The sequence below is a fragment of the Mesocricetus auratus genome, unplaced genomic scaffold (assembly GCF_017639785.1).
Source record: "Mesocricetus auratus isolate SY011 unplaced genomic scaffold, BCM_Maur_2.0 Super-Scaffold_100008, whole genome shotgun sequence".
Lineage (NCBI taxonomy): Eukaryota > Metazoa > Chordata > Mammalia > Rodentia > Cricetidae > Mesocricetus > Mesocricetus auratus.
The window spans coordinates 77,765,407-77,791,424 of NW_024429192.1; the positions used below are offsets into that span (position 1 = coordinate 77,765,407).

Here is a 26,018-nt window from a genome sequence, read left to right on the forward strand (position 1 = left end):
TTTTTTTTTTGGTTTTTCTAGACAGGGTTTCTCTGTAGGTTTGGGGACTGTCCTGGAACTCTCTTTGAAGACCAGGCTGGCCTTGAACTCACAGAGATCTGCCTGCCTCTGCCTCCCACGTACGGGATTTAAAGGTGTGTGCCATCACTGCCCAGCTTGAAGTTCTTGGACTCCAGTTTAAAAAAATTCTGTTTTTAGATTAATGGATGTTTAGATTATGTCAGAGAAGGCATAAGAAAATAAGTAGTCTTTAAAAAAAAAAAAAAGAAAATAAGTAGTCTTAAAATGCTGAGTGTGATCTCTGGCACAAATTTTGTGAGGTAAAATCGAGTGATTCATTGGGCAGTGGTGGTACATGCCTTTAATCCCAACACTTGGGAGGCAGAGGCAGGAGGATCTCTGTGAGGCCAGCCTGGTCTACAGAATGAGTTCCAGGACAGCCAGAGCTAAACAGTGAAACCCTGTCTCAAAAAAACAAAACAAAACAACAACAACAAAAAAAAAATGAGTGATTTTTATATTTTCTAAGAAAGTCTAAAAGCGCATTTCTTACTTCTTTGTAGGACAGTCAGACAGCGCAGAAGTACAAGCAAGCCAGCTTTTAGTATCAACCACCTATCAGGGAAGGGAGTGTCCTCCAGCGCCAGTCATGACAGCTCTTGCAGCCTGAGGAGTGCCACGGCTCTGCGGCATCCTGTGCTAGATGAGTCTCTGATCCGTGAGCAGACCAAAGTGGACCACTTCTGGGGTTAGTAACCAGAGACTCACATCCCCATCTCCAGCATGGCTGTGTCTATAATTGTTCTGGGAAGGGCAGAGGCTGGCCTACGAATGATTTGCCACCAGTGAGGTTAGGCTCTTTGCAGGCTCCTGGGGGCATGTGGATGCTGCCTTCATTTGCTGCCTCAGTGGCTTAGGTGAGGTATGATTATTTATTGCTCACTGCAATATGATCAATTTAGTGAGCAGGTAGCAATCCTATGGCCACTTTCAACATGGGATGTTTAAATGTGGCATAAAATTCCTGGCATATTCTAGAAAACTGTGAAGCAACTAGACAGTAAAGATATTCCTGAGTCATTAGAAAATACTTGTATAAGCTGGACATGACTGCATATTCCCATAATCTAAACTTCCAGAATGTGGAGGCAGGAGAATCAGGAGCTCAAACCAATCCTAAGCTATATAGTGAATTCAAGGCCAACCTGAGCTCCATAAGATCCCTTCTAAAACAAAAGACTTGTTGTGAAGCAGTCAGTGCTGGCAAGATGCCATGCCCCGACTCAGCTACCGGATCATCTGCACCCTTAAGGTGACCTGTGCCATGCCACCAAGCTGAGCACATAGGCACAGGTCCTCTGCTAAGAGCCACAGAACTGCCTGCTGAGTTCAGCTTATGTTCTGAAGTCCTGAGTGCTTGGTTTGGGATACCTCTGCTTTGCTCAGCCATGGAACAGTCTCAGGCCCAGGGCCATACTGTAAGTTGAAAGCCTAGAGGCTCCATATAACTGGCTAGTTCTTCCCTCTTGTCTGTCCTTGTGGGCCAGAATGTGCTGGAATGCAGGGCTCTTCCCATGCCATCGCCTTTGGGTGACAGGAGGTTCGGCATTTTAAGAACAGACCCCAACAATGCCACAGCATAGCACTGGCCTGTCACCTGGTACAGTTGTGGTGGGCATTGGTTGTATTTCACAGTGTAATGTGTGTGTGTGTGTATGTGTGTTTCAGGTCTTGACGATGATGGCGACCTTAAAGGTAATTACTTTGGTACTTTGTATACTTTTCAAACCAGAAGCCACAGATGGGTAATCTGTAGAGAGTGATTCATAGCTTTTATTTGCCTTTTGAAAACCTCAGGTGGAAATAAAGCTACCACTCAGGGAAATGGTGAACTGGCAGCAGAGGTGTCAGCCAGCAATGGATACACCTGTCGTGACTGCAGGATGCTCTCAGCGCGCACTGATGCACTCACAGCCCCCCCTGCTATCCATGGGACCACCTCGAGGGTTTACTCCAGAGATAGGACTCTAAAGCACCGTAAGTCTCCTGCTGCTGTAATTAGTAAACGGGTCTGCCCAGCTCTTCCTGCTCATGTAAATCTTGACTGTGGGACAGGGATATGGCTCATGGTAGAGTGCTTGCCCAGTATGGGCCAGACTGTGCTCCATCCCCCAGCACAGGCCTTAATGTCATGCACTGTTTCCTGTATAGAGTTGAACTCAGAATTATTCTTGCAGTTAGATAGACCTGAATTAGCTCTGCCCTACTTGTCCCTTCCCAGCCTGTGGTTCTGTGGTTAGTATTTTTGTACCTAGAAGTAGTTCAGATTTGGTAAATTTGGACTTGACTCGAACAAAAGAAAGAAAGTTTGTACATCTGTGGCTTCCAACTTGGGTGCTTTTCTGTGTCACTCTAGTGCAGCCCAGATTCCCTGGGTGGCTATAGCACCACAAGTCAATGCTGCCCAGAGTGGAGTCTCTGGTGTGACAGTATAAGACAGGGGTTCTCTGGGGAGGTAACTTGGAGCCCAGCATCTGGGTAGTTGTATCATTGTATATGACATGGGTGGTGCCAGCATCCTGACCTTCTTACCTGATACAGAGGTCATTACAAGTAGCTGAGCAGGCAGGTTGTTTTGGACTGCCCAAACTTCCTCCTGGACCATATTGAGAGTGACCACAGACTCTTCGTCTTCCAGGCATGATGCTGGGTCTTCCCACTATGAGTGCCAGGAAGGCCAGAACAGCTCTAAGAATTCAGTCAGTCCTTATTGCTCGTGTCCAGTTTCTTCTGCTTCCATAGTCCTATTATTGTGTCTAAGGCCTTGTCTGCTGTGGTGTTGTCAGCACTTTAACAGTAATGTCACAAAGTAAGAATTATAGAAAGGGAAGGGAGAGGTGGCTGAACCAAGTGACACTGCTTTTCCTCATCAAATCTGTGAGTGTGAGAACCATGGTGAGCTTGGTGCCTCACTCTGGCCTTTCATTACAGAGCTCTCACTGGGCCAGGGCTCATTTCAGATGCTCCAAGCTAACAGCTTCTTTTGCACAGCTGAGCCTCTGATCCTGATGCTGGGGCAGGGCTGGGCCGTATAGGTATCCCCATTACTACACTGCCCTGGAGTTTTGCGGCATTTTGCCAGTCAGCACCAGGTGGTGCTGGAGTTCAGTCCTCCAGTAGCTTCTGCTTCTGCATAACAAACCAACATTTGTAACAGAAAGACCAACTGCCAGCTGTCTGCAGGTGAAGTGCACCATCAAACAGTTCAGCCTATATACTGAGCCATGCAGCTGAGCCTGGGTGTCAGTGCCTAGCCATAGCCCAGACTGTGCAGTGTAAGAGTTTGTATGCTAATTGGCATTGTTTTGATGCCTGTGCTGTGTGTTGTTTCAGTGTAAATATATCCTTCCAGCTGCCTTTGATAAAGACTGACCTGCCTTATTATCCTCTGCAGCAGATATGGGTTCCTTCCCTTCTTTTACTCTTTGGTCCTGGGGATTGAGCCCAAGGCCTTACACTTGCCAAACACATGCTCTGCCACCTGCATTCAGCCTTGGAACCCTCCTACTCTTGCCAACTCAACATTTTTCTTTTGCTCACATCTTGCCAGTGTGATGAGTGTTTGATTATCTAGGAAACTAACAGTTCCTCTAGCTGTGAGGGACATATGCACAGCTGACTATGGAGCCTCTTGATTTTGGGACTCAGTGCCCAGGTTTGTGATTTTGCTACAGTACAGCATTCCAACTGGAAAATAGCCCCTTCACTATCCTTTTGAAAAAAATCTCAAGCTTAATAAGATTTATTATTTTATGTATATGGGTGTATCATTTTATGTGTATGGGTGTTTTGCCTGTGTATATGTTTGTGCGTCATGTGTATGCAGTGTCCAGCAGAGGTCAAAGGAGGTTGAATCCCCTGATACTGGGATTATGGCAGGCTGGCTGTGAGCTGCTATGTGGGTAGTAGGAACTGTTCTGGATCCTCTGGAAGGGCTCCTTCCTGCCAAACTGTCTCTCCAACTCTCTTATGAAAAATTTGAAGCTCTAGTATTTACTTCCAAATCATGCCACCCATACTTCACTGATTCATGCTGACCTCCTACTCAAGCTCTGAACATGCCAAGCATTTCTGGGCTTGGGAGTAAATGGAAGAAGTACTTCATGGGCCAGGGTCTCCAGCATCCAGATGTCTATGGAATAGACAGCACACACGTACCACTTTACTCCATACAGCATGAAGAAACTCTACCTAGAACATTTTTCCAAGACCATGAAGACATGACTTATGGGGTTTCCCTCCACATACTAGGCCCAAAGAAACGGCCTTCCAGAGCCCAGCCATGGTGGGAGCCAGGGCGCCTTCACTGTGTGCCTCCATAGCTCTGCATCCTCACAGGGGAGACCTGCAATGCTCACCCACTGTGCCAGAGCCTGAGACCTCACTTGTGGAGAGGCCACCACTGTGCTTCTTCTACGTCCGACTGGCTCACTGGGGGATGCTCTTCTGATCGGTCTCTTCCAAGGTGCCCAGTTTAAAAATGCTTTGCAACTTGGCTTCTTTTGAAAATAAGTTTGGCCATCTGGTTCATTGGGTGAGCAAGTCTGTGGGAAGAAATGACGTGTGTTCATGGTTTTCCACTAGGCGGTGCATCCTTTTACCTGGATAGGACTCTGTGGCTGGCCAAGTACACCTCCTCGTCCTTTGCATCATTCCTAGTTCAACTTTTTCAAGTGGTTTTAATGAAGCTCAGTTTTGAATCAGAAACTTACAAATTGAAAAGCTATGAATCCAGAGCTTATGAATCACAAAGCTATGAGACAAAGAGCCATGGGTCAGAAGGTATTTGAATACTTTTTCTCCTTTCTCCACCGAATCATGCTTTCAAGGTGGAGGAAGCCCTGCTTCTTCTGAGGCTCTTCACTGTGTCTCCTGCGGTCTCCATGCTGCTCTCTCATGGCTGCTTTCTGGGTCTTCTTCCTGTGGGAGCTTGTCAAGTGTTGATGGGGCATATGTGCAAGTTTAGTGCTCTGAAAATTGGTCAGGATTTAGGTTTTTAAAGTTTATTATTATGTGTATAGATCAGAGAACAACTTTGTGAAGTTGTTTTTCTCCTTCAGGTTCAAATGGCAAGTACTTTACCCGCTGAGCCATCTCACTGGCACAAATTTAATATTTTCAAAGTAAAAAGTTCATTTTTTAAAAGTTTTTAAAAAGTAGGGATGGGAGCTGGAGGGCTCTCTCAGCAGTTAAGAGTGCTTTTTACTCCTATGGAGAACCTGAGTTGGGTTCCCAGCATCTACATTGGAGCCTTATACCCTCTTATAACTTCAGTACCAAGGGATCTGACATACTCTTCTGGCCTTTGGGTGCACCTGCACAAATGTGTCTATTACCCCCCCACACAACAGACACACAGACAAGCACACATAGTTTAAAATAAAATAAAAAGTTAATAAACTCAGCTTTTGATTTTTGCTTATTAAGCAAAACCAGTTCACTTGCATACTCTTTAGAATCACACTCCAGAAACCTTTTAGGCAAGCCAGTCTTCAGCTGTCATTGCTGACGCACATTAACAGCCCGGAGCTCTCTGATCTTCCTGTTGCTCGTGCTCACCTATGTGGAGGGAGCCATCAGCATCTCTGATACTCCTGGGGCATGGTCTCTGGTCAACTGGTTTATAGGGCATTTGGCACTCAAGCTGGCTGTGAGCGTTCTCAGCCCCTTCTGCATGTGTTGCAGCCCATCTCGGTCACTGTGGGAGGATGACTGCCGGAGAACTTTCCAGAGTGGACGGGGAGTCCCTGTGTGAGTACGGCTTCCTCTTTGAAGGTGGTGCTGGTCTTGGAGGGCCCCAGCCCCACTGTACTACTGGGGCTCCGTTCATACAGAATGAACAGCCCACCCTTGCTTATTGCTTCACTGGCCAGCATGGCTAGTCTGGCTGTCAGAAGCCCTTAGTGCTGGAAATGAATCATCCCCAGACTGTGCCTGCTGTGATTTGGGGAGATAGTTTCCTAGGTTCTTGAACGTTCTATGCAATATTCTGATTGAGGTTTGCATATTAACCTGTCACTCCACTCCTTGTCACCACACCACAGGTGATGACTGTAAGGGGAAGAAGCACCTTGAGACACACACAGCCACCCACTCGCAACTGCTCCAGCTACACAGGGTGGCAGGGGCCATGGGGCGCCTCTGCACCTACACAGGTTATGCCTTGTACATTGTTTTGTTTGTTTTTGTCGAAAGTGCTGCTGTGTTTGTTTGGTTTATTTGCAATGCCAGTGTCACTAAGCACTGTAAAAAGTGACAGGAGAAGAACAGCTGTGGTTTATAACATAGAGAACCAGCTGAGCATGTTGTTGCAGTGCTGGAATCCCAGCACTCTAGGAGCTGAGGCAGGAGGACTGTGCACTCAAGGCCAGCCTAGGCTATATGGTGAGACCCTGTCTCAATAGCAGTAGTGAAAAAATTACAGAGAATCTCTTGGAATGCTGTGAATTTATTTACCATGGGCTCATTGAAACTTGTGTTGGCACAAGCTCTTGAAGCCACTGCCCAGGCCCAGGCAGTACCTGTAGAGGGTGTGTGCTTCCCAGGCCATGCATATAACTTTCCAGATACCTTTTGGGTATACATCTAGGTCAACTGGTTTTTTTGTTTTTTGTTTTTCAAGACAGGGTTTCTGTGTGTAACAACCCTGGTTGTCCTGGAACTTGCTTTGTAGACCAGACTGGTCTTGAACTTACAGAGATCCACCTGCCTTTGCTGGAAATACAGGCATGGGTTTTGTTTGTTTTTTAAGCCGGGTTTCAGAAATAGTTGTCTCATCTGGAGACAGGAGAATCATGCCACAAGTTTGTGATCAGCCTATTATACATAGTAAGTTCCAGGTCAGCCAGAGCTATATAGTGAAATTCTATCTCAAAAGATCCTCCACACAAACAGTTGTCTCATAGATATAATAAGCACAAAGCAATGTGCCATTTAAAAAGTCTTTCTGGGTTAGAGAGATGGCTCCATAGTTAAGACCACTGGCTGGCCGGCAGTGGTGGCACACACCTTTAATCCCAGTACTCGGGAGGCAGAGGCAGGCGGATCTCTGTGAGTTCGAGGCCGGGCTGGACCAACGGCCTCCAAAACAATACAGAGAAACCCTGTCTCGTAAAACCAAAAAAAAAAAAACAAAAAAACCAAAAAAAAAAAAACCACTGGCTATTGCTCTTTTAGAGGACTGATTCCCAGCATCTATCTTGTGGCTCACAACTGCCTCTTACTAGTTTGGGGGATTCAATACTCTCTTTTGGCCTTCACCAGGCATTCATGTGCACAGACATATGTGCAGGCAAAACAGTTATACATGTAAAAGAAACATATTTTTAAGTGACTTAAGCTATACTCTCTTTTCATCTATGTTGCTATAACTTAATGGTTACAGTGTGTTGACATGTAGATATCAAGTTAATGTCAGGGTAAGAGTCAGCAATCACTCTTGAAACAACGGAGCAAAGTTGATTTTAAAAAACCATGTTGTTGATAACACATACCTGTAGTATGTGTAGGAGGCTGAGATAGGACGATTGCTTGAGGCCAGCCTGGCAACATACAAAGATTTTGTCTCTAAAAATAGGGGTCAGAAAGAGGGAGGGGTAGATTTTCTGCTCTATGTAATGAAATGTTGGGTGCCCATTCATTTTGGTGCTTGTCCAATGATGCCGTTGAACTTCAGTCATCTTAAAAGATTACCTTCCCACTGTGAATTCCTCAGGCACCACTCACCTGCATTTATGAGCACCTTCTAGACCCTCTGATAGGGTGTGGTGAAGAGGTACCTGCCTCTCTCTTAAGAATCTATGGGTGAGTTGAGCATGGTGGCACATACCTTTAATCCCAGCACTTGGGAACTTGAGATGTAGAAGGGAGTAGATCTCTTGTGAATTTGAGGCTAACCTAGTCTACATAATGAGTTCTATGACAGCTAAAGCTAGCTACATAGTGAGACCCTATATCAATGTACCCCCTCCCAAACAAAACTTGAGAAGCTGGAAGTTTGTCATCTTTGGCTGTATGGCGAGTTCAAAGCCAGGCTGGGATACAGGTGACCTTGTTTCAAAACAAAAAATATGTATGAGGAAGTCTAACTGAGGACAGCAATGTTTTCTCAAGATTTGAGCATCCTCCTGGAATACAGGAGGGAGTTTGGGCAGAGTATACTGGCAGCCTTGCTCTCTGTACTGTCAGTATGTGCTGGCACCTGCAATCTGACAGTGCCCTCTGCCGTGTCTTCTCTGCCACAGGTGACCTCTTGGTTCAAGCACTACACAGGACCAGAGCTGCTGGGTGGTCTGTGGCCAAGGCCATGTGGTCGGTGCTCTGGCTGGCTGTCACTGCTCCAGGTGGTTATGTGGCTTCTGTGTTAGTGCTTTCATAAAGTTTAGGGCAGCCATAAGCAATGTACAGGTCCAGGTTGGAGCTTCATGTTAGGTGTCCAATGTGACATGCTTGTCTCTGCTTTAGGTGCATGGCATACTGTTTATCACATGTTGGTTGTGTGGGCCATAGTTCTCATGATACATGGCTTGAGCTGCATGGCAATGGTGCTTCCCCTTGTTTCATCCTGTGTGTAGCTGGTGTTGCTCACCATTCTCCTGCCCTAATGACTAGTGTTACAGGGCCTTTGTCCCTCCAGAGAACCTGCCTGTGTCCTCCCAGAAACATCTCTGTACTGAGCAGCTTCTAAAGCATGTTTCCTCAGAACGCTTGCTCTCTTCTCTCCTAGGGAAGGCAGCCTCTGGAGCCTTCTGGTGGCTAGGGAGTGGATGGTACCAATTTGTTACTTTGATTTCTTGGCTGAATGTGTTTCTTCTTACCAGGTAAGAAACTGTCAGTATGAGTATCTCATGTCAATGTTGGGGGCTCCTTTTCATGGTCAGGACACCATGTCAGCATTGGATAGAGCCTGTGTTTGCATGATGTGGTAAACAGCTGTTCTCTACCAGTTGTAGGCATTTCTGTAATGGCTCAAATACATTTGCAGTGTCTGCATCAATACATTTTTATATGTTTTACAAAGGGCCTTCATATTTTTGTTTTTCAAATTAACAAAGGTTGAAAAGGCTGCTGCCATTGTTAAGCACATTGGATGTATATAAAGCATCCAGCTGGAGTGCCCAATCAGATCCTTTGTTTGTGCCCTAGTGCAGTTCTATGGGCACCAGCTTACCACAGTGGGTGCTACCCTCAGGACTGGGCCTCAGACCTCTGGATCTTTCTTGCGGTACCAGCTAGCACCTCTCAGATTGCTAGCAAGCTGTGTATAAAGGGCCTCCTGTGGGTGTGGCCGAGCCTTGTAGATAAAACTTTAGCAGGGTGTTTAGCGTGTACACAAGGAGGGGCAGAATGGCACTCTGCCTCTGTCTTTCTGAAGGTAACGGTTTCCTTTCTATTCTTAGGTGCCTTCGAAATATTTGCAAGGTTTTTGTCTTGCTCCTCCCACTCCTACTTTTACTAGGTAAGATGTGGCATGATGACGTTGAAAGACCAGCACATGCCCACAGGTGGCAGTGTAGACACAGTATCTGAGTATGTTGGAGCACCTGTCCATGTGCACACAGCTATCTTCTTTCTTCAGGTGCTGGTCTCTCCCTATGGGGCCAGAGCAACTTCCTCTCACTTCTACCAGTGCTGAACTGGACGACTGTGCAGCCAGCACAGAGGGTGTACAATTCCGAGGACATGCACAGACCTGGCCCTGTTCCCCCCAGCCCACCTCTGAAGGTAACCAGCAAGAGAGGTCTTGATGGCACCACAAACATGTGCTCCTTAGAGCTTTTCACACTGCTTGTGACCTTGGACTCTGCCTTAGAGGGGAATAATTTTTTTAAGATAGGTTTTTACTTTGTAGACAAGGTTGGCCTAGAACTCACAGAGATCTACCTGTCCCTGCCTCCAAAGTATTGGGATTAAAGGCATGTATGATGCATGGCCCTAAAATTACAAAAACACAAAATAACACCAAGTCTTATAGCTTTTCAGATGTTCTAAAATAGTTCAACTAGTGCAGAATTATGTATTCCATGCTCAGCTGAGTATGAATGAGTAGCAATTCTTACTTTGTACAACATGAAGGTAGAAAGAAAAGAACTACAGCCTACTACTGGAGTGTCCTTTTGGTTTTGACTTCAGTGTCCTGATTTCATCTCAGGTTGATTATGAGGCTTCCCAGTGGCCTCAGGAGAATGATGTGGGACAGAAGGTAGCCTCTTTGAGTGCGCAGTGTCACAACCATGATGAGAGACTTGCAGAGCTGACGGTCCTGCTTCAGAAACTCCAGATGCGGGTGGACCAAGTGGATGATGGCAGGGAAGGGCTGTCACTGTGGGTCAAGGATGTGGTTGGACAGCATCTGCAGGAGATGGGAACCACAGACCCACTTGGTGCTAAGGTAAGACCCAGAAACTCCTTAAGTATTCTGTGTGCACAACATTGCTCTCAGCCTAAACGGTTATTCTTCTCAGTACATTTCTTGCCGCTGTGACAGAACACCTCATGGCACAAATGAGGCAGAGATTAAGGGATCAAGACAAGATCTACCCTTTGGACACATCCCTGGTACCACACTACTTCCAACAAAGCCCTTCCTTCAAGCATTGCTACCACTGCCCAGTGGTGTTAGCAGGTGAAGAATCCATCTGTGGTCTACTCTATGGGTAGGGTGGAGCCCTCCTGCTCCAGTAATCTGGTGATCTCAGTGATTGATCCCACCAGGCTGAGGACCAAGTCTTCAACATAAGCCTTATGAGGTGACACATCCTATCTAAAGTATAACACAAAAAGTTTTTTTTCTTTTGGTATGGTACTAAGGATGGAATTAATCCAGGGCCTTGTGCATGCTAGGTCAGTGCTTACACTTAGCCCATGGAAAGAAATCTCACTTCATGTGTTAGTTGATTATGGCTTCATTGAGCCCCAAAAGGTTAGACTGGAATTCAGAATCTTTCTGCCTCAGCCTCCTAAAGGCTAGGGTGATAGCCCTGTACCACCATGCTAGCCGCCTTCTGAATAAGTAACCTAATTGAGTGATGGGACCTGATTGTGAATGGTGCTTCTAGATGTTGCCAGTGAGTGTGGACATTTCATGTGTGGGTAAGAGATGGTAGAGGGGAATGAGTGTGCCCTGGGTCTTTATCCATAGGGGTTTTATTTTAGAACTGTGAAGGTCACAGTACCCAGTGGGTCTGTGAGTGGCTATAACTTGGTTTACTTCTTATATAGAGGTCACAAAACAAACTGTATGATTTCTCTCGGGTTTGAGACCTCCAGCCAGGGAGGGATGTGGTGTGGCTAGGGGACAAAATCTCTGCAGATGCTGTGCTACCCTGTAACTGCAGTAAGAATTGCTGGCCTGCCCTGATGGCATGTGTGTGCTGCTGAACTCCCTTAGCTGTTCCCTCTGCACTTTCATTGCCAGACTGACTTCATGACTTTCCACCATGACCATCAAGTGCGTCTCTCCAACTTGGAAGATGTTCTTAGAAAATTGACAGAAAAATCTGAGGTATTTATTCTTTTACTGTGGTTTGTTTGTTGTGTTTTGCTTGATGCGGGCACATGTGTAGGAGTGCATGCATGGAGACAGAGGAGGGCACTAGGAACCATGCTCTTCCTCTGCCTTTTTCCTTTGAGAACAGGTCTTTTCACTGAGCCCCCTTTCTCTGCCCCTCACAGCACTAGGGTCGTTGATGTGTACACTCAGCTTTTTACATGAATGCTGGGGTTTTGAACTCAAGTCTTTACCCTTGTACAACAAATGCTTTTACCCATTGAGCCCTCTCCCCAGCCATGAGGTATTTGTTCTTGCCTTTATAATTGGAGTGCCCCCCCACACACACACATAAAAGCAAACTCTGCCTGTATGCATGCCTCAGGGGTGGGTGTGGTGTTCTTGTGCCTGACTGTGGGAATGGAACCCAGGGCCTCTCACTTACTAGGTAAGAGCATATGCGTGTCACAGTGCATGTGAAAATCAGAGGACAGCTTACCAGTGTCATTTCTCACCTTTTGCTCTGTGGGGCTTGCACTGAACTCCAATCATCAAAATTAGTACAAGTGCATTCTCCCACTGAGCCCTTTGATGATCCCCCAAACCAGTTTTTTAATAAAGATCAACTGGCTGCCAATATTCTCCAAAGCTGTAGCCAGGGACTACATTGTTCAAGGTCTTGCTTTTGATCTGTACAGCTGGAAGGACTATGTCTTGTAGTTTTGTATTTTGGGCATTTCAACTCTGTTGCTTAGACTGCTTGACCTGTGAGCCTGACAGAACAGAGGTGGCTATGCTGGCTTGAAAATCCAGTCACATCCTGCTCGTGAATCCCTATGAGCCCCTTGCATCACTCAGTCTCCACCAAAAAGCACACATAGAACATGCTTTGCATAAGATCACTGTGGGTGGCAGAGTCTCACTGTTGTGTGATGGTAAACTGGGTCTTGCTGTGGGTGGGTCTGCAGTACAGACCATGTGACTCTTGGGCGAGGCTTAGGATTCTTGGGCGAGGGCACAGCATACAGCTAGACATGGCAGGTACTTGTGTGCTCACTGAACTGAACTGAAACATTGTTTTACTGAATGGGGGTAAGCAGAATAGCCCTTAGGCTCTTGGGACTAGCTCCTACTTCTGATTATTGGTGTCACGAGAGTTCAGCTGATCAGGAAGAAGGGCCTCAACTTGTCAGGAGACCCAGAATGCACTTGACCTGAGTCAAGAGGAGACCCAGCCTTAGACACCTCGATGCCTTTGCCCAAACATTCAGAAGCTGAGACTCATCTTTCAGTATGTGATGTTTTAAGTTACTGAGACATTTATGAACTCAGGGTATAACTGTTTACAAATTCTCCCCTGCTTCCCAGGCTATCCAGAAGGAGCTGGAAGAAAGCAAGCTGAGAGCAGGCAGGTAGGTGACCTCAGCTCTGACTTTGTCTGGCATGGTACTCTGCTCGTATGGAGCATGGTAACCAACTATTTACTGACTACTAAAGTTCAAATTGTCACTTGCCACCTAAAATTACCAGCCTTTGGGTATCTTTTGGGGTGTCAGTGTGGGACCATGCAAGAGACAGAGGGCCCTAAAGAACTTGGGAATGTCTTTCTTCAGGCAGTGTATTGATAGGCCCCTGCTTGGCCATGGGGGACTCCCTCTGCCAGGAGCCTCTTTCTGTTTCTGGCCTCATTGGTTCCATTGGTGTCTCAGAGCCCAGCCCAGCCTTGGGCTCAGCAACCATGCATCTTCTTTTTTTGTTTGTTTGGTGTTTTTTTTTTGTTGTTGTTGTTGTTTGTTTGTTTTCAAGACAGGGTTTCTCTGTATTGCTTTGGAGGCTGTTCTGGAACTTGCTCTGTAAACCAGGCTGGCCTCGAACACACAGAGGTCCGTCTGCCTCTGCCTTCCGAGTGCTGGGATTAGAGGCGTGAGCCACCAATGCCCGGCCCATGCATCTTCTTGTGACTGCCAAACTTTCAGTACCTGAAGCTGGTGGCCCTTGTGCCACTGCAAAGCCCTGGTCCCTCAGCAGTTGTGCTTGTTCCCGCTTCATGCTAGCTTTTCCTTGTCCCTAGCACTGCCTTTTCTTTGCATACTGTGGGTTTGTGTGTACTAACCTTTGTAGTTCCTGTGATGGGGTGGCTGGGGAGCAGCTTTTGCCAGCTAATGGGCCCTCTGCATGTGGGGTGGAGTGGGGTGGGCAGGAGTGTGGTGCACATTGCTCTTCCCAGGCCTAGTTTCAGTGAATACTGACTTGACATGTGAATGTATAGATGCAGAACATTTATCTGGAGAACTCTATTTGAGCTGGGCTTGTTAGCATCCCTTGCAAAGCTCTGGTTCATGGGTAGCTCATAGCTCCTCCCCAAGGTCAGTCACTAATCATACTGTGATCTCATCTTCAGTTCCATTGTCCATCCCATGAGCATGGAACTGCAGATTCACCCTCAGGGCTGTGGATACAACATCAGCTCATTCCTGATCTTACTTGTAATTTTGAGGACATAGACATGCTGCTTTGTTTAGGGTTGAGGCCTCCTCTGAGTGGATCTGGGCCCTGACCCCTGTCCCCTCCCTGGTTGATGGCTTCCAGCAGGACTGAAGAGCAGCCCCTCCTAGACCGTGTGCAACACCTAGAACTGGAGCTGAACCTGCTGAAGTCTCAGCTGTCAGACTGGCAGCATCTGAGGACCAGCTGTGAGCAGGTACGTGCTAGTGTTAGGAAACTTCTGCCTGGAGAAAGCTCTCCCCCGGACTATGTCAAGATGTTTCTCAGTGGCTGCCTTTAAAACTTAAAAAAAGAATAGTTTATGTGTGTTTGTGTTAAGTGAAGCTTTTTCTTTTGCTAGCCGCTTTGGTTTATCCCCCCGCCAGTCGCCTGGGCTCTGTCGCGCCAGCCTGGTTCTAGATCCGCATCAGTCCCAAATAAACACACAGGAGGCTATATTAATTATGAAGCTGTTGGCCTTGTTTGTCTCTTACTGGCTAGCTCTGCCTTAAGTAATTACCCCATAATTGTTAATCTAAGTATGTTTCTTACCGGAGAATAGTTCCCGGCTTCTTACCCCTATGGCGTCACATGTCGACTCTCTTGTCTTTCTCCTTCCCAGAGTTCTCCTGGACTCCTAGTCCCTCCTATCTAGGTTTCCTATAGGCTCAACAGTACTTTATTGACAAATGCACAGGACTTCCCCCAACATGTTTGCATGTGCAGACAGATGCAGGGACATGAACGGACCAGAATAAAGTGTCATTTCCCATCATTTTAAGCCCATTCCCTTGGAGGCAGGGTCTCTTGTTGAGGTTGGGTCTAGTGTCTTGGCCTAAATGGAAACCCGTAGGCCCTAGAAGTCTTCTTTTGTCTGCTCCCCTCAGAGCTGAGGTTACAGGCATTTGTGGGAACATGGCTTGTTATGAGGTTATGGGATCTGTATTCCAATCCTCATGAAAAGCTAGCTCTTCACCACTGAGCCATCTCTCCAGCCCCACCTTTAAAAATGTTATATTTTAAATAATTCATTTATTGTGTGTGTGACTGTGCAAGCACATGTATGCCACAAGAATGTAAGAATGTGCTGGGTCATGGTGGCATATGCCTTTGATCCCAAAATTCAGGAGACAGATGCAGGCAGACCTCTGAATCCAGGAACCCTGTACTGAAAAACAAAGCAAAACAAAACAGACGAATATAAGAATGTGGAGGTCAGAGGACAACTTGGAGAAGTTGTTTTTCTCCTTCCACCATATGGGTCCCGAAGATCAAATATAGGCGGCCGGGTCTAGTAGCAGGCATCTTTATTTACTGAGTCATCTCTCTCTCTCATTATATTTTAAGATTTCATCTATTTTTTTTTTTTTTGTGGTGCTGGGCATGAACACAGAATCAAACACAGGCAATGCAAATGCTCTGACCAAACTGCACCCCATCCATACTTGGAGGTTGTAAATATTTTCAAGTCAGACATTGATGACTCCTCAGTGTCCCAATCCTAACAGCATAGCACATTCACATCTGAGTTCACTGCATGACTCTTCCTGATTACACAGTGGGGGCGTGGGGAGGGCAGAGAGGGAGAGCGAGCGCTTCCACAGTAGGACCCGACTTTGCTTTGCCACTTACCCATCTATGTCATAATATGTCACAGATGTGATATGTCCCACCATTCTTGGGTCTGTTGAGAATGCAGACAGTTTGTTGGCAGTCCTCGTGAGCCACATTCAGACCATAGATTAGAGAATTGGTCTGTGGCATGTCTGATGAATTAGTTGTCTGTGTATAAAGAGCTTCCAGAGCAGGTAGGAGGAGAGATGGGTGGGGACGACAAAGTGCATGGGTAGGAATCTGTCTCCTGTTGCTAGTTAAAATACAAACCCCTCACTACATGTCCTGGGTGCTCCCTAGTGGGCTGGCAGGCCTGCAGTCTTTGCTAGTATCCACTTACAGATGCACTTTGGGATACTGTCTTGTGGCAATGAGCAGAGATGGGCAGGGATCAGATAGTCTTGGGAGACTGAGGAAGAATGAATGCACAGTGGGGCCATTTGTGGGGACAGAGAACAGGGTTGAAGGTATGGATCCCTGCTAGCTTTGTAGTAGATGGATGCCTTTCCATGCTTTACTCTTGATGGTTTCCATGGGAAGCAAAAGAAGTTTGTATATCGTACATAGGGACCAAGTCAGCTTTCTGTTTGGCTACACCTCAGGCCGTTTATAAGGAGCAGTGAGGACAGGGGCCTGCTTGTGCCTCAGCTGTGGAGTTGTGTGGTGGGACCTGCTGAGTAGACACAGTGGGGATCAGAAAACCCATATCTCCTTTCTAGTTCACTGGTAAATGGCCTTCGTGCAGTACTCTAGTCCATTCCTAGTTGGTTTAGAAGGCTCCAGTGGTTTGGGAAGAATTCTTTAATATTAAGGGGACAGTTATGTCACAGTTGTGCCTTGTCTTGCCGAGATGTACTTCTGGGGTACCTGAGGCTGGGGAGCAGTTTGCTACTATAGTGCTTCACACTTATCCATTCTTTCCTCTGCCTCACCAGGCAGATGCCCGTATCCAGGAGACTGTGAGACTCATGTTCTCTGAGGATCAGCACAATGGCTCCCTCGAGTGGCTATTGCAAAAGCTTTCTTCTCGGTTCGTGAGCAAGGATGAGCTGCAGGTGCTTTTGCGTGACCTTGAGCTGAAAGTGCTGCAGAATATCACACACCACATCACAGTGACAGGACAGGTCCCAACATCTGAGACTATTGTGTCTGCCATGAGCGAGGCAGGGGTTTCAGGAATTACGGAAGCGGTGAGTAAACAGATTCAGCCTCCACTATAGATACGTGGTTACATGGGTGTTAGTGTTCTGAGAACACAATGTACTTAGCCTTGCCACAGATGATGTATTGCCGCTGTTGTCACTTGGAAGCACTCCTTAGCTTTGCGCTCACTGAATCCCTTTATCCCAAGGGCTCCCATGTACCTATTTGTGGTTGTACAGCTTCCAGCTGTGCACAGCTTCCCTTCGTTGCCACGCCCCAGCCCTGAAGGCCAACCTTTCCTCCCACCCCACCCCCGTTGATGGTGACAGTGCCCAGGATGCCCTAGTTCTGGTACCTGCTGTGAAGTATCATGCTATAATGTTGAGTGTCTGACCCCATCCCACCCATTTACTGGCCATGGCTGAAATGTAGCATGCTTGTGTTCTCTAGGCATAAGTATATGAGGTTCCCAGCCTTTGCTTACATCATTAACCCTCATTCTTCTTTCTTCTGGGCTACCAGCAAGCACACATCATTGTGAACAATGCTTTGAAACTGTATTCCCAAGACAAGACTGGGATGGTGGACTTTGCTCTGGAGTCTGGAGGTGAGTAACCAACAGAAGAGTCTAGCATGAGCATGAAAGACCAGGCCAGGAATTCAGGTAGGCCTAAAGGACAGTGTCACACTACCCTCACCCCTCCCCCAAGATAGGGTTTTTCTGTGTAGCCCTGGCTATCCTGGAACTCTCTCTGTAGAGCAGGCTAGTCTCAGACTCAGAAAGTAAAGATGTGTGCCACCACTATAGGCTACTGCCACACATTTAGTGTGACAATAGAGTATTACTCTTGATGAGGCCCAAATGCTCATTCTTACTGAAAAGTTGCCCATTGGGGTGTGTAAACTGGGCCCACATATTCACAGAGCACACCCAGGCTTAGCCCCAAGTGCTAGGACTGAGAGTTGGTTGCTGAGACTGAGTGCTCAGCAGGATAGGAGCTGCCTTGCTTCCACAAAGCATGGTCTCTCATGGTAGGGACCACAGGGCCCTCACATGTGCATTGGCTTTGGAATTGCACACCTGGATGAGGCCTGTGAGCCTTTTCTGGAAATGCGAGGATTTAGACACCACTGGGAGGCGTGAGGCATCTCAGGAGGCTCCACTACACTAGCCATGCAGAAATGACTGTTTGTACTTCTAGAAATTAGGAACTACAGGTGAGATGCAGACCGACACCGTCTCTTAAAGAATGAGTTTTTAAGCTCCCAGAGGAGTGTGATGGGCCTAGTCCAGCGGAGACATTGTGTCCCAACTTGAGCAGCCTGTGATGTGGGTGCTCATCAGCCTGACTGCCATCACTGCTGGGCCATCACATCACTTGAAACTCAGTGTGACAGAAGTCTACTATTTAGTGTGGGAACAGCCAGTTTCTTAAGGCTGGGTGGAATTAGCAGGGTTGTTCATGTTTCTGAAGGAGCCTCTGGTCTAAATGACTTAAAAACAAAAAACAAAAGACTGATTTTAGTTTAATATTGTGAAATGAAGTGACATCAGAAATTATATTTAGATCAGAGGCACTGAATGACATTTTAGCCATGCTATTTGGGCTGGCAGCTGTCACTTGTTTTGAGGCCATATTGGAGCTTGTGGATTTGTGTCACCAGCTTATATCCCCTGAGGCCCCAAGAGGTTGCACCAACAGTTGTTCTTAGACTAGGGAGAGGATATTTAAGAAGTTGGCCAGTATCCAGGAACTTAGGTCTTCATCTGCAGCCTCAAAGCCGTTATTGCCTATTTTATTGTTCCCTGGGCTGCCTCCCCCCTCGGCGCATGTCAGAGACAGCACTGAAGTTTGACTGAAATAGATGGATTGCATCTACTCTGAAGGCTGGGAGGAACCTGCTTTATGTCTCTGTGGGATTTCAATCCCCCCATTTATTTTTATTTTACGTTATGTGTATGAGTGTTTTGACTGTATTTATGTATGTGTGTACCACATACCTGGTGACTGGAGATCAGAAAAGGGCATCAGGTCCCTGGAACTAGAATTACGAATGGTTATGAGCCACCATGTGGGTGCTGGGATCAGTACCCGGGTCCTCTACAAGAGCAACAAGTACTCTTTAACTACTGAGCCATTTCTCCACCAGTTATTTCTTGTTAATATTAATGTCCTGTCTGTCTGCTCCACTGAAAGGGCAGAGTGATTGTCCCCACACTAGTTACTCTTGCTCCCAGTGTTTTTTGGCTAATGGCATTTGTCACAATAGTCCCTCCTGTTGGCCAGTTAGGTAGTCTCTGTAAGTTACCTGCCCCTAACACCAGTGCTTGTGGGACTCTTTATCACCCTTACTTAGGAAAATATGAACAGAGCTGGGAGAGTCACTGTCCCTACAGTTGCATTCTCAGACACTGTTGTGAAGGGGTAAATGGACTGATGTGAAAGACAATCTGCTGAATAAAAAGTTGAGTGCTCAAGTAGCCATTGGGGGTTGTTGAGCTAAGATGAGGGGAAAGAGGATGCTGGGTGTTTGCACTGCGAGGTTGAGGCTGTACTGAGTTCTTGAGGTATGCTCAGCCTGATCCCAGCACATGTGCCAGCCCCAGAGGCATGGAGATGATAATGATGTGTGTGTTATTGTTTAGAATTTATGGGTATGAGTGGTTTTCTCTGCATGTATGTCTTTCTACAGTGTGTGTCTGGTGTCCACGGAGGTTAGAAGAGAACAGTTGGATCCCCTGCAACTGGAGTTACAGATAGTTGTGAGCCACCATGTAGGTACTGGGAACTAGTCAGTAAGTGCTCTTAACCTAAGACTGCCATTGTCAGCTTTAGGCCTCTAACCCATACCTGGACTCACACAGATGAAAAGAAAAAGAGTTCAGTGTTTAACAAAAAGTATAGGGCTGTTAAAAGCACTTTGGTGGGGGAGTGCTTGAGGCTGGAGAGAGAGATGGCTCAGTGATTAAGAGCTCTCCCAGAGGTTCAGGTTTAATTCCCAGCACCCACATGGCAGCTCACAAATGTCTTTAACTCCAATTGCAGAGGATCTTGTACCCTCACATATATATACATGCATGTGAAAGTAAATAAATCTTTAAAAAAAAAAAAGAAGTACTGTTGGCCTCTGGTTCTCACTTTCTAGTATGTTGCCATAAGGTGTGACACAAGTGTCCCTGTGTTTCAGGTGGCAGCATCCTGAGTACTCGGTGCTCTGAGACCTATGAGACCAAGACGGCACTGCTGAGCCTGTTTGGGATCCCACTGTGGTACTTCTCACAGTCACCTCGTGTGGTGATCCAGGTGAGCTGCTGTTCACAGGGCCTTGCACCTAAGGCCACTCTGCATTTTTCAGCTCCTCATAAAGGTAAAACAGACACACAGGATTGGTATGGCCCTAGCCCTCTATGAGCAGCCTCGCTGGGGCACCAGGCCATACTTCCGAATTCACACTGGCACTGGATGAGCATGGCTGGCTTGTGCCATGTGCCGTGTAGCCTCTCCATCCAATCTGAGACCCAGGTGGTGTGACGCTGCCTAGTCCTGTTGTGAAGCTATACAGAGAGGGGAGCTGGAAGGGAGCATCATAGGAGGGCCACAGGGACAGTCCTGGTTGCTTTCTTCTGTGCTATCATGAGCCCTAGCGGACTGGAAGTAGTCACCATGTCCCCTACCTAGGGCATCTATCTGCACTGCTGCTTCCCTGTAGCTTGCCTCACAGGTGAAAGGAAAATTTTGAGTGGTCAGATACATTCACCTACTTGAGCATGCTGCCTTGTGTTCACATTTTGAAGTAATTTCCAGTATTTTTCTGTGAAGCACTCAGTGAGTCTCTCTTTGGCCTATGTACACAGGCCCAGCCTTTGAAAATTCAGGAAATGGAGTGTTGCCAGCAGACCTGAGACTGAGGACCCCAGTGCAGGAGCCCACCCTGTTTTCAGAGGGTCTTCTAGCTAGCCTGGACTCCAGCTCCCTATTAATTACAGAGGACCTTGAATTCCTCATCCCAGGAATCTCCCTATCTGTAGCTCAATGTCCACAGTCATCTGTAGTCTAAAAGTTAAATGGGAAATGCCAGAAAGTCCCCAAATTCAGGAAGGTATGTCATAATGCATGACAATGAAAGAATATTGTACCAGTGTACCAAGGTTTAGTACTGGGGAAAACTAAGACATCTGTCACCTTGAAATGTGTCTGGCAAGTAGTGTTGACAGGTGACGGTGTGGCGTTGATAGTTATAACTGCAGGCTGGTCTAAAGTGTTGACAGGTGACAGTGTGGCCTTGGTAGTTATAACTGCGGCTGATCTAAAGTGCTCCCTGCCCTAGGCTTTGAGGTTTAACTGGCAAACACTGGGTTTTTATATGTCCCATTCACCTAGACATAGGCCGTGTTGTAATTTTTATGTTTTTTTTATCCACAAACTTTCAAGATAATTTCATCTGTGCCCATGGAGAATATGAGGGCATCACAGGTGTGCCTGGTAGACAGTGTGGTATTGACAGGCCTCTGTACTGTCCACTCCACTCTGCTGTCCTTTTGCTTTTATGGAAGAATAGTTGCATAGACACACAGGTACACTTGGACATCTCAACAATCAACCCCTCTGTTTTTCCTGGAATTCACTGTCCCAGTCCTATGATCCAGACTTGACTCTGGTGACAAGCCCTGTCCTGAGCCACCCAGGACTTAGGTGGCTCAATACCAAAGGCCACCTAGGATAGACAATGCCTAGGTCTTAGCTGTTTTCCAGGAAACTGAGCAGGGCCACCACTTCTCAGGACCACCTGCATTTTTTGGTGACTGAGGCTTCAGGGGGAGGAGCAACATGTTGCCCCTGCACTCAAGCCTTTGCAGCTTTGGTTTCCTTAGCTGTGAGACTCGGGGTCAGAGAGAGTGACTTGGACACACAGAGGCTTCTGGTTTGCTCATGATGGTTTGTAAAATCACTTTGGTTCTTATAATGGTTAAGCTTGTCCCAGCTTGAGTTGTACTATTTTCTTTCCCTAGCCCGACATCTACCCAGGGAATTGCTGGGCATTCAAAGGCTCCCAGGGGTACCTGGTGGTGCGGTTGTCCATGAGGATCTACCCAACCACATTCACCATGGAGCACATTCCAAAGACGCTGTCGCCCACTGGTAACATCTCCAGTGCCCCCAGAGACTTCGCAGTCTATGTGAGTGCATCACTGCTAGGAATCTTGGAAACAGCCTTCTCCTCTCCACCCTTGGAGATGTTTCATTTATCCAGAGGCTAATGTTCTGAGTGGATTTCCTGGGCAGCCCTTGACCCTATCCCTTTATCCTTCTAAGTTAGCATCAGTGGAATGCCATATTGCAGTGGTATCATGACAGTGTATTTGCTGTCAGTTCATGTGCCCTGATAACAGATCAAGTTAGACACACTTGACTTTTGAGGATTGTATTCATCATCTACATCTGTGCACTTATGCTTTGACAACTATGATCTATTGAAGTGAAAAATGTTAAAAGATAAAGTACATTTTCCTTTTTGCATTGTTGGGCATGGAACCCAGGGCCTCGTACATGCTAGGCAGGGGCTCTACAATGGAACCATGCCTCCAGTTCCTCACTGGGGGACTCTAGGTAAAGGCTCTGCTAATTGAATTATAGCACCAGCCCTTGAGATATGGTTTTGTTGTGTATTCTATGGGCACAGTTAAGGCCCTTTAGCAATTCCTTCCCCCCCCCCTGTCTCTCTCTTCCTCCCTCCCTCCTTCTCTGTCTTTCCCTCCCTCTCCTGTGTTGCTTCCTTGTAGCTTCTAGAACTCACCACCTTTCTTAGTCATGTGTCACTGTCACAGTGTCCCATTGTTACTCTCTCTTTTGTAGTTAGCATCTTCTCATTGCCTGTGAAACCCTTTCCCATTGTAAAATCCTTTATATTTCCTCTAATATAGAACCCACCATTTTAAGCATATCTAAATAACACGTGGTAGCCTCAGAGATGGTCACTCTTGCTCATCCCCACAACCATCTATCCCAAGAACTTCCTATACTTCCCACATTGCTCTAGCCTACCTACTGCTCACATCCTGCTTATGTCCCTTAGTAGGGGTACCTAGAATCTACACAGGAGTTCTCATGAGGGCATCTGGGCTTTGCAGGTGTTAAGCATGATCATGGCCATCTTGAGCTGGCCCTCTGTGTGACTGTGTGCATGTTTCCTTAATGGAAGTGACCACACCTGCCCTTGGATGGTTGTGGGTTACAGAAAGCCAATGTCAGTGTACCCCTCCAGGGAGGGCCTCAGCAGGCCTCTCAGGGGAAATGGCTGTATGTCACTCAGGGCAGCAGGACTGGAGTGTAGTGACTTGTTATCTCTGCTATAATGCATCGTCATTGCAGGGACTGGAAACGGAGTATCAGGAAGAGGGGCAGCCTCTGGGACAGTTCACCTATGATCAGGAAGGGGACTCACTCCAGATGTTCCACACACTGGTAAGCACAAGGACCCTGCCTCCCTCATTCATGCCTTTGTGGAGCCAGGCATGTGGAGAGGGTGGTGAGGATCAGCCATGGCCCAGCTCTGTGCCTCAGTAAAAGGCCAAACAGGGCAACCATTCTGTGTTGTCACCACTTGTGCCTTGAGTACCAACAACTCACAGGGCTTTTTTCGGGAATAAGACTGCATTTTATCACAGGGACAAGAGATTGGTCGGGGCGGGGGTGGGGGTGGTTGTGACTGCTAATGCAAAATAACTTATTCCCTCAACTTCAGGAAAGACCTGACCAAGCCTTCCAGATAGTAGAGCTTCGGGTCCTGTCCAACTGGGGCCACCCTGAGTATACCTGCCTCTACCGCTTCCGAGTGCATGGAGAGCCTGCCCAGTAGAGGACTCCAGCCTTGTACATGTCTGTATATACCAAGACGCCATAACACTGGAACCCTTTGGGGAAGAGAGCACGTGAGCATAGGAACCTGCCACCCTTCAATAAATGTGCAATGGCCATGAGGACATGTTGAGTCCTCTGAGCCTGGCCGGCTCTGTGGATTCATCTGAATGTATGATTCTTAGATACTTCCTTTGGTTTGGGGATTTGCTTCAATGCATAAAGTCAAGAAGCAGAAAACCTGGCAGGTTCCAGGCTCCTGACACATAGAGTCCAAAAGCTCTGCTCTGGCTGTCCTGGATGTCAGGAAGGCAAATTCCATCTGATAAACCTACACATTTCTTTCAGGGAAAATTTGCTCCATCTTCTAAGTTCCCCAGTGGGGAGAAGCTGGGTATGTCCTGGGCTGTCTGCTCTTAGCTCGGACTCCTACCATTCCCTAGAAGAGTCGATCAGGCTTTGCCGAGAGCATGACCCAAAAGGGCACTGGGGAACACACACTTAAAAATGGCAATCTTGGGTCTCGGCTGGGCCATTCCTGATGGGATTCACTCACAGTATGGATAGGAACCTCTTGAGCTGTGTCAGGCTCTGCTGAAGGGGGGAACACTAAGGTGCCACCCTATCAGGTGGTGCTGAAGACTGTCACTTTTGGTCTTTCCCATAGCAGCACTTTCTGCTGCTCTTGGATTTGCCTCTGCACCATTATTGGCCCTTCTCTCCTGACTCAAGTTTGGTTTTAATTAATATTTAATATTTAGACTATTTTGTGAGCAGACTTTATAACTGATACATCATCTGGACACTTGAAATGTTCAGATGTTTTACATAAAGAATTGTTAAGTTTCTTTGGTTAGACAGTCTTGGCAGAACACAAGCTTACCCGTTGGGGCTCGGAGTTGGGATTTAGTACATGTTGCAGGCAGTACTTGATTCAGTGGCCCGAAGCAGCACATCCCACTCCTTAGGGTTAGAGCCACTGCCTGTGTGACCAGGTTGGGTGATGTGCACACATTTTTGCGTACTGCAGGTTATACACAGGAGCAGAATTTCCTATATTAAACTAAATTTGGGACTTGGGGGTGGAGATATTTTGAATATTTATTTTTAAAGATGCAAGATAGGACTTTGTGCAATGTATTTTTGTAAATGCTTTTCAGAACATTTGTCTTTGGTAGTAATTCTACTACCACCAAATTAAGATGCTATTGAGATGTTTAAATAAAAGAGTTATAATTTTTAAAAGTGCATGTGCTATTTCAAGTGATAATAAAAGTGTGTATTTCTTTTCTCAGCTTGTCTTATCTCTCCCATGTGGGTGGGGAGGGATTGCTAGGTTGTGTGCTCTGAGAGACCCTGTAGGTACTCCCGCTGTCCTCCAAAGCCTCCATCCTCTTCCTGCTTAGGGGAGTTTGCTCACAGTCAGTTCAGACTAAAAGGGAATGGGCACAAGGCCCTGGGTCTCATCTTCCAGAGCACCATGCCACCACAGCCTGCCAAATACATTTTGGAGCATTGTCATACCCTTTAACAGCTCTGGTTTCCACCGTGTGTACACAGAAGTATCACAGATTTATTTAAGTGTCTTCAGTTCATAGGCATTCCTGTTGTTCTCTCTGCGTCTCTCTGTTTCTCTGACTGTCTGTCTGTCTCTCTCCGTCTCTTCCTCCATCTCCCTCTCCCCCCTCCCTCTCCTCTTTGGTTTTTCAAGGCAGGGTTTCTTTTGTCTAACCCTGGCTATCCAGGAACTCACTCTGTAGACCAGACTGTCCTTAAACTCAGAGATCACTTACCTCTGCCTCCTGAGTGCTGAGATTAAAGACAAGACGTACACCACTGCTGCTAGACTGTTTTCTCTTATAGAGGAATCCTCTTTCTTACCAGGGCTTTGCTCTCCTTACTTGGGTACCTGCTGTCAACTGGGATCTAAAAATACTAGAGAATTTCAGACAGAAGTGGTGGTGTACTTCCAGCACTCAGGAGGCAGAGTCGGGGGATCATTGTGAGTTCAAGTCCAGCCTGATCTACATAGTAGGTTCCAGGGCAGCCAGCTAGAGCAATATAATAGAAAGACCCTATCTGGGGAACAATTCCAGGAAAAAATTGTGACAAGCCATACCACTCCATCTCATCCAGACAAGTTATCCCCTGGTAGCACACTTATGCTGTGTGCATCACTTGTCTCTGTCACCTAGCCAAATGTCTGGATCATCAGGTGGACTGACCTGGTAATGTGTTGCTGGGCCCAAGTGGCCCTTATGTGGTGGTGCCCAGTGAGCAAAATCTGTCACCATGGAAGAGTGAGCATAGATAGCTAGAGGTCATGTACACAGACTTGTTAATCTGTTACCATGCTTTCAGCATGCACAAGG

General features: G+C 46.8%; 1 protein-coding gene across 13 annotated transcripts in view; it reads left to right on the plus strand.

The window, feature by feature from the left end:
- Sun1 (Sad1 and UNC84 domain containing 1) overlaps positions 1 to 24,940 on the plus strand; it is a 47,572-nt gene extending 22,632 nt beyond the window's left edge. For 3 of the 13 annotated variants that reach the window (XM_005079995.4, XM_021232911.2, XM_040751242.1), the window contains 20 exons: positions 564 to 748; positions 1,729 to 1,755; positions 1,858 to 2,037; positions 4,645 to 4,842; positions 5,746 to 5,811; positions 6,105 to 6,215; positions 8,304 to 8,402; positions 8,786 to 8,879; positions 9,459 to 9,517; positions 9,638 to 9,783; positions 10,211 to 10,450; positions 11,477 to 11,563; positions 12,917 to 12,960; positions 14,138 to 14,249; positions 16,582 to 16,836; positions 17,312 to 17,396; positions 19,979 to 20,094; positions 21,801 to 21,968; positions 23,161 to 23,253; positions 23,534 to 24,940. In XM_005079995.4, coding sequence (XP_005080052.1) covers positions 564 to 748; positions 1,729 to 1,755; positions 1,858 to 2,037; positions 4,645 to 4,842; positions 5,746 to 5,811; positions 6,105 to 6,215; positions 8,304 to 8,402; positions 8,786 to 8,879; positions 9,459 to 9,517; positions 9,638 to 9,783; positions 10,211 to 10,450; positions 11,477 to 11,563; positions 12,917 to 12,960; positions 14,138 to 14,249; positions 16,582 to 16,836; positions 17,312 to 17,396; positions 19,979 to 20,094; positions 21,801 to 21,968; positions 23,161 to 23,253; positions 23,534 to 23,647 — 2,479 coding nt within the window. In that variant the 3' untranslated portion in view covers positions 23,648 to 24,940. The remainder of the gene's footprint in view (positions 1 to 563; positions 749 to 1,728; positions 1,756 to 1,857; positions 2,038 to 4,644; positions 4,843 to 5,745; positions 5,812 to 6,104; positions 6,216 to 8,303; positions 8,403 to 8,785; positions 8,880 to 9,458; positions 9,518 to 9,637; positions 9,784 to 10,210; positions 10,451 to 11,476; positions 11,564 to 12,916; positions 12,961 to 14,137; positions 14,250 to 16,581; positions 16,837 to 17,311; positions 17,397 to 19,978; positions 20,095 to 21,800; positions 21,969 to 23,160; positions 23,254 to 23,533) is intronic. The other 10 variants (XM_013120477.3, XM_021232910.2, XM_013120478.3 and 7 more) reach the window with 10 other exon arrangements.
- The last annotated feature ends 1,078 nt before the right edge of the window (positions 24,941 to 26,018 follow it).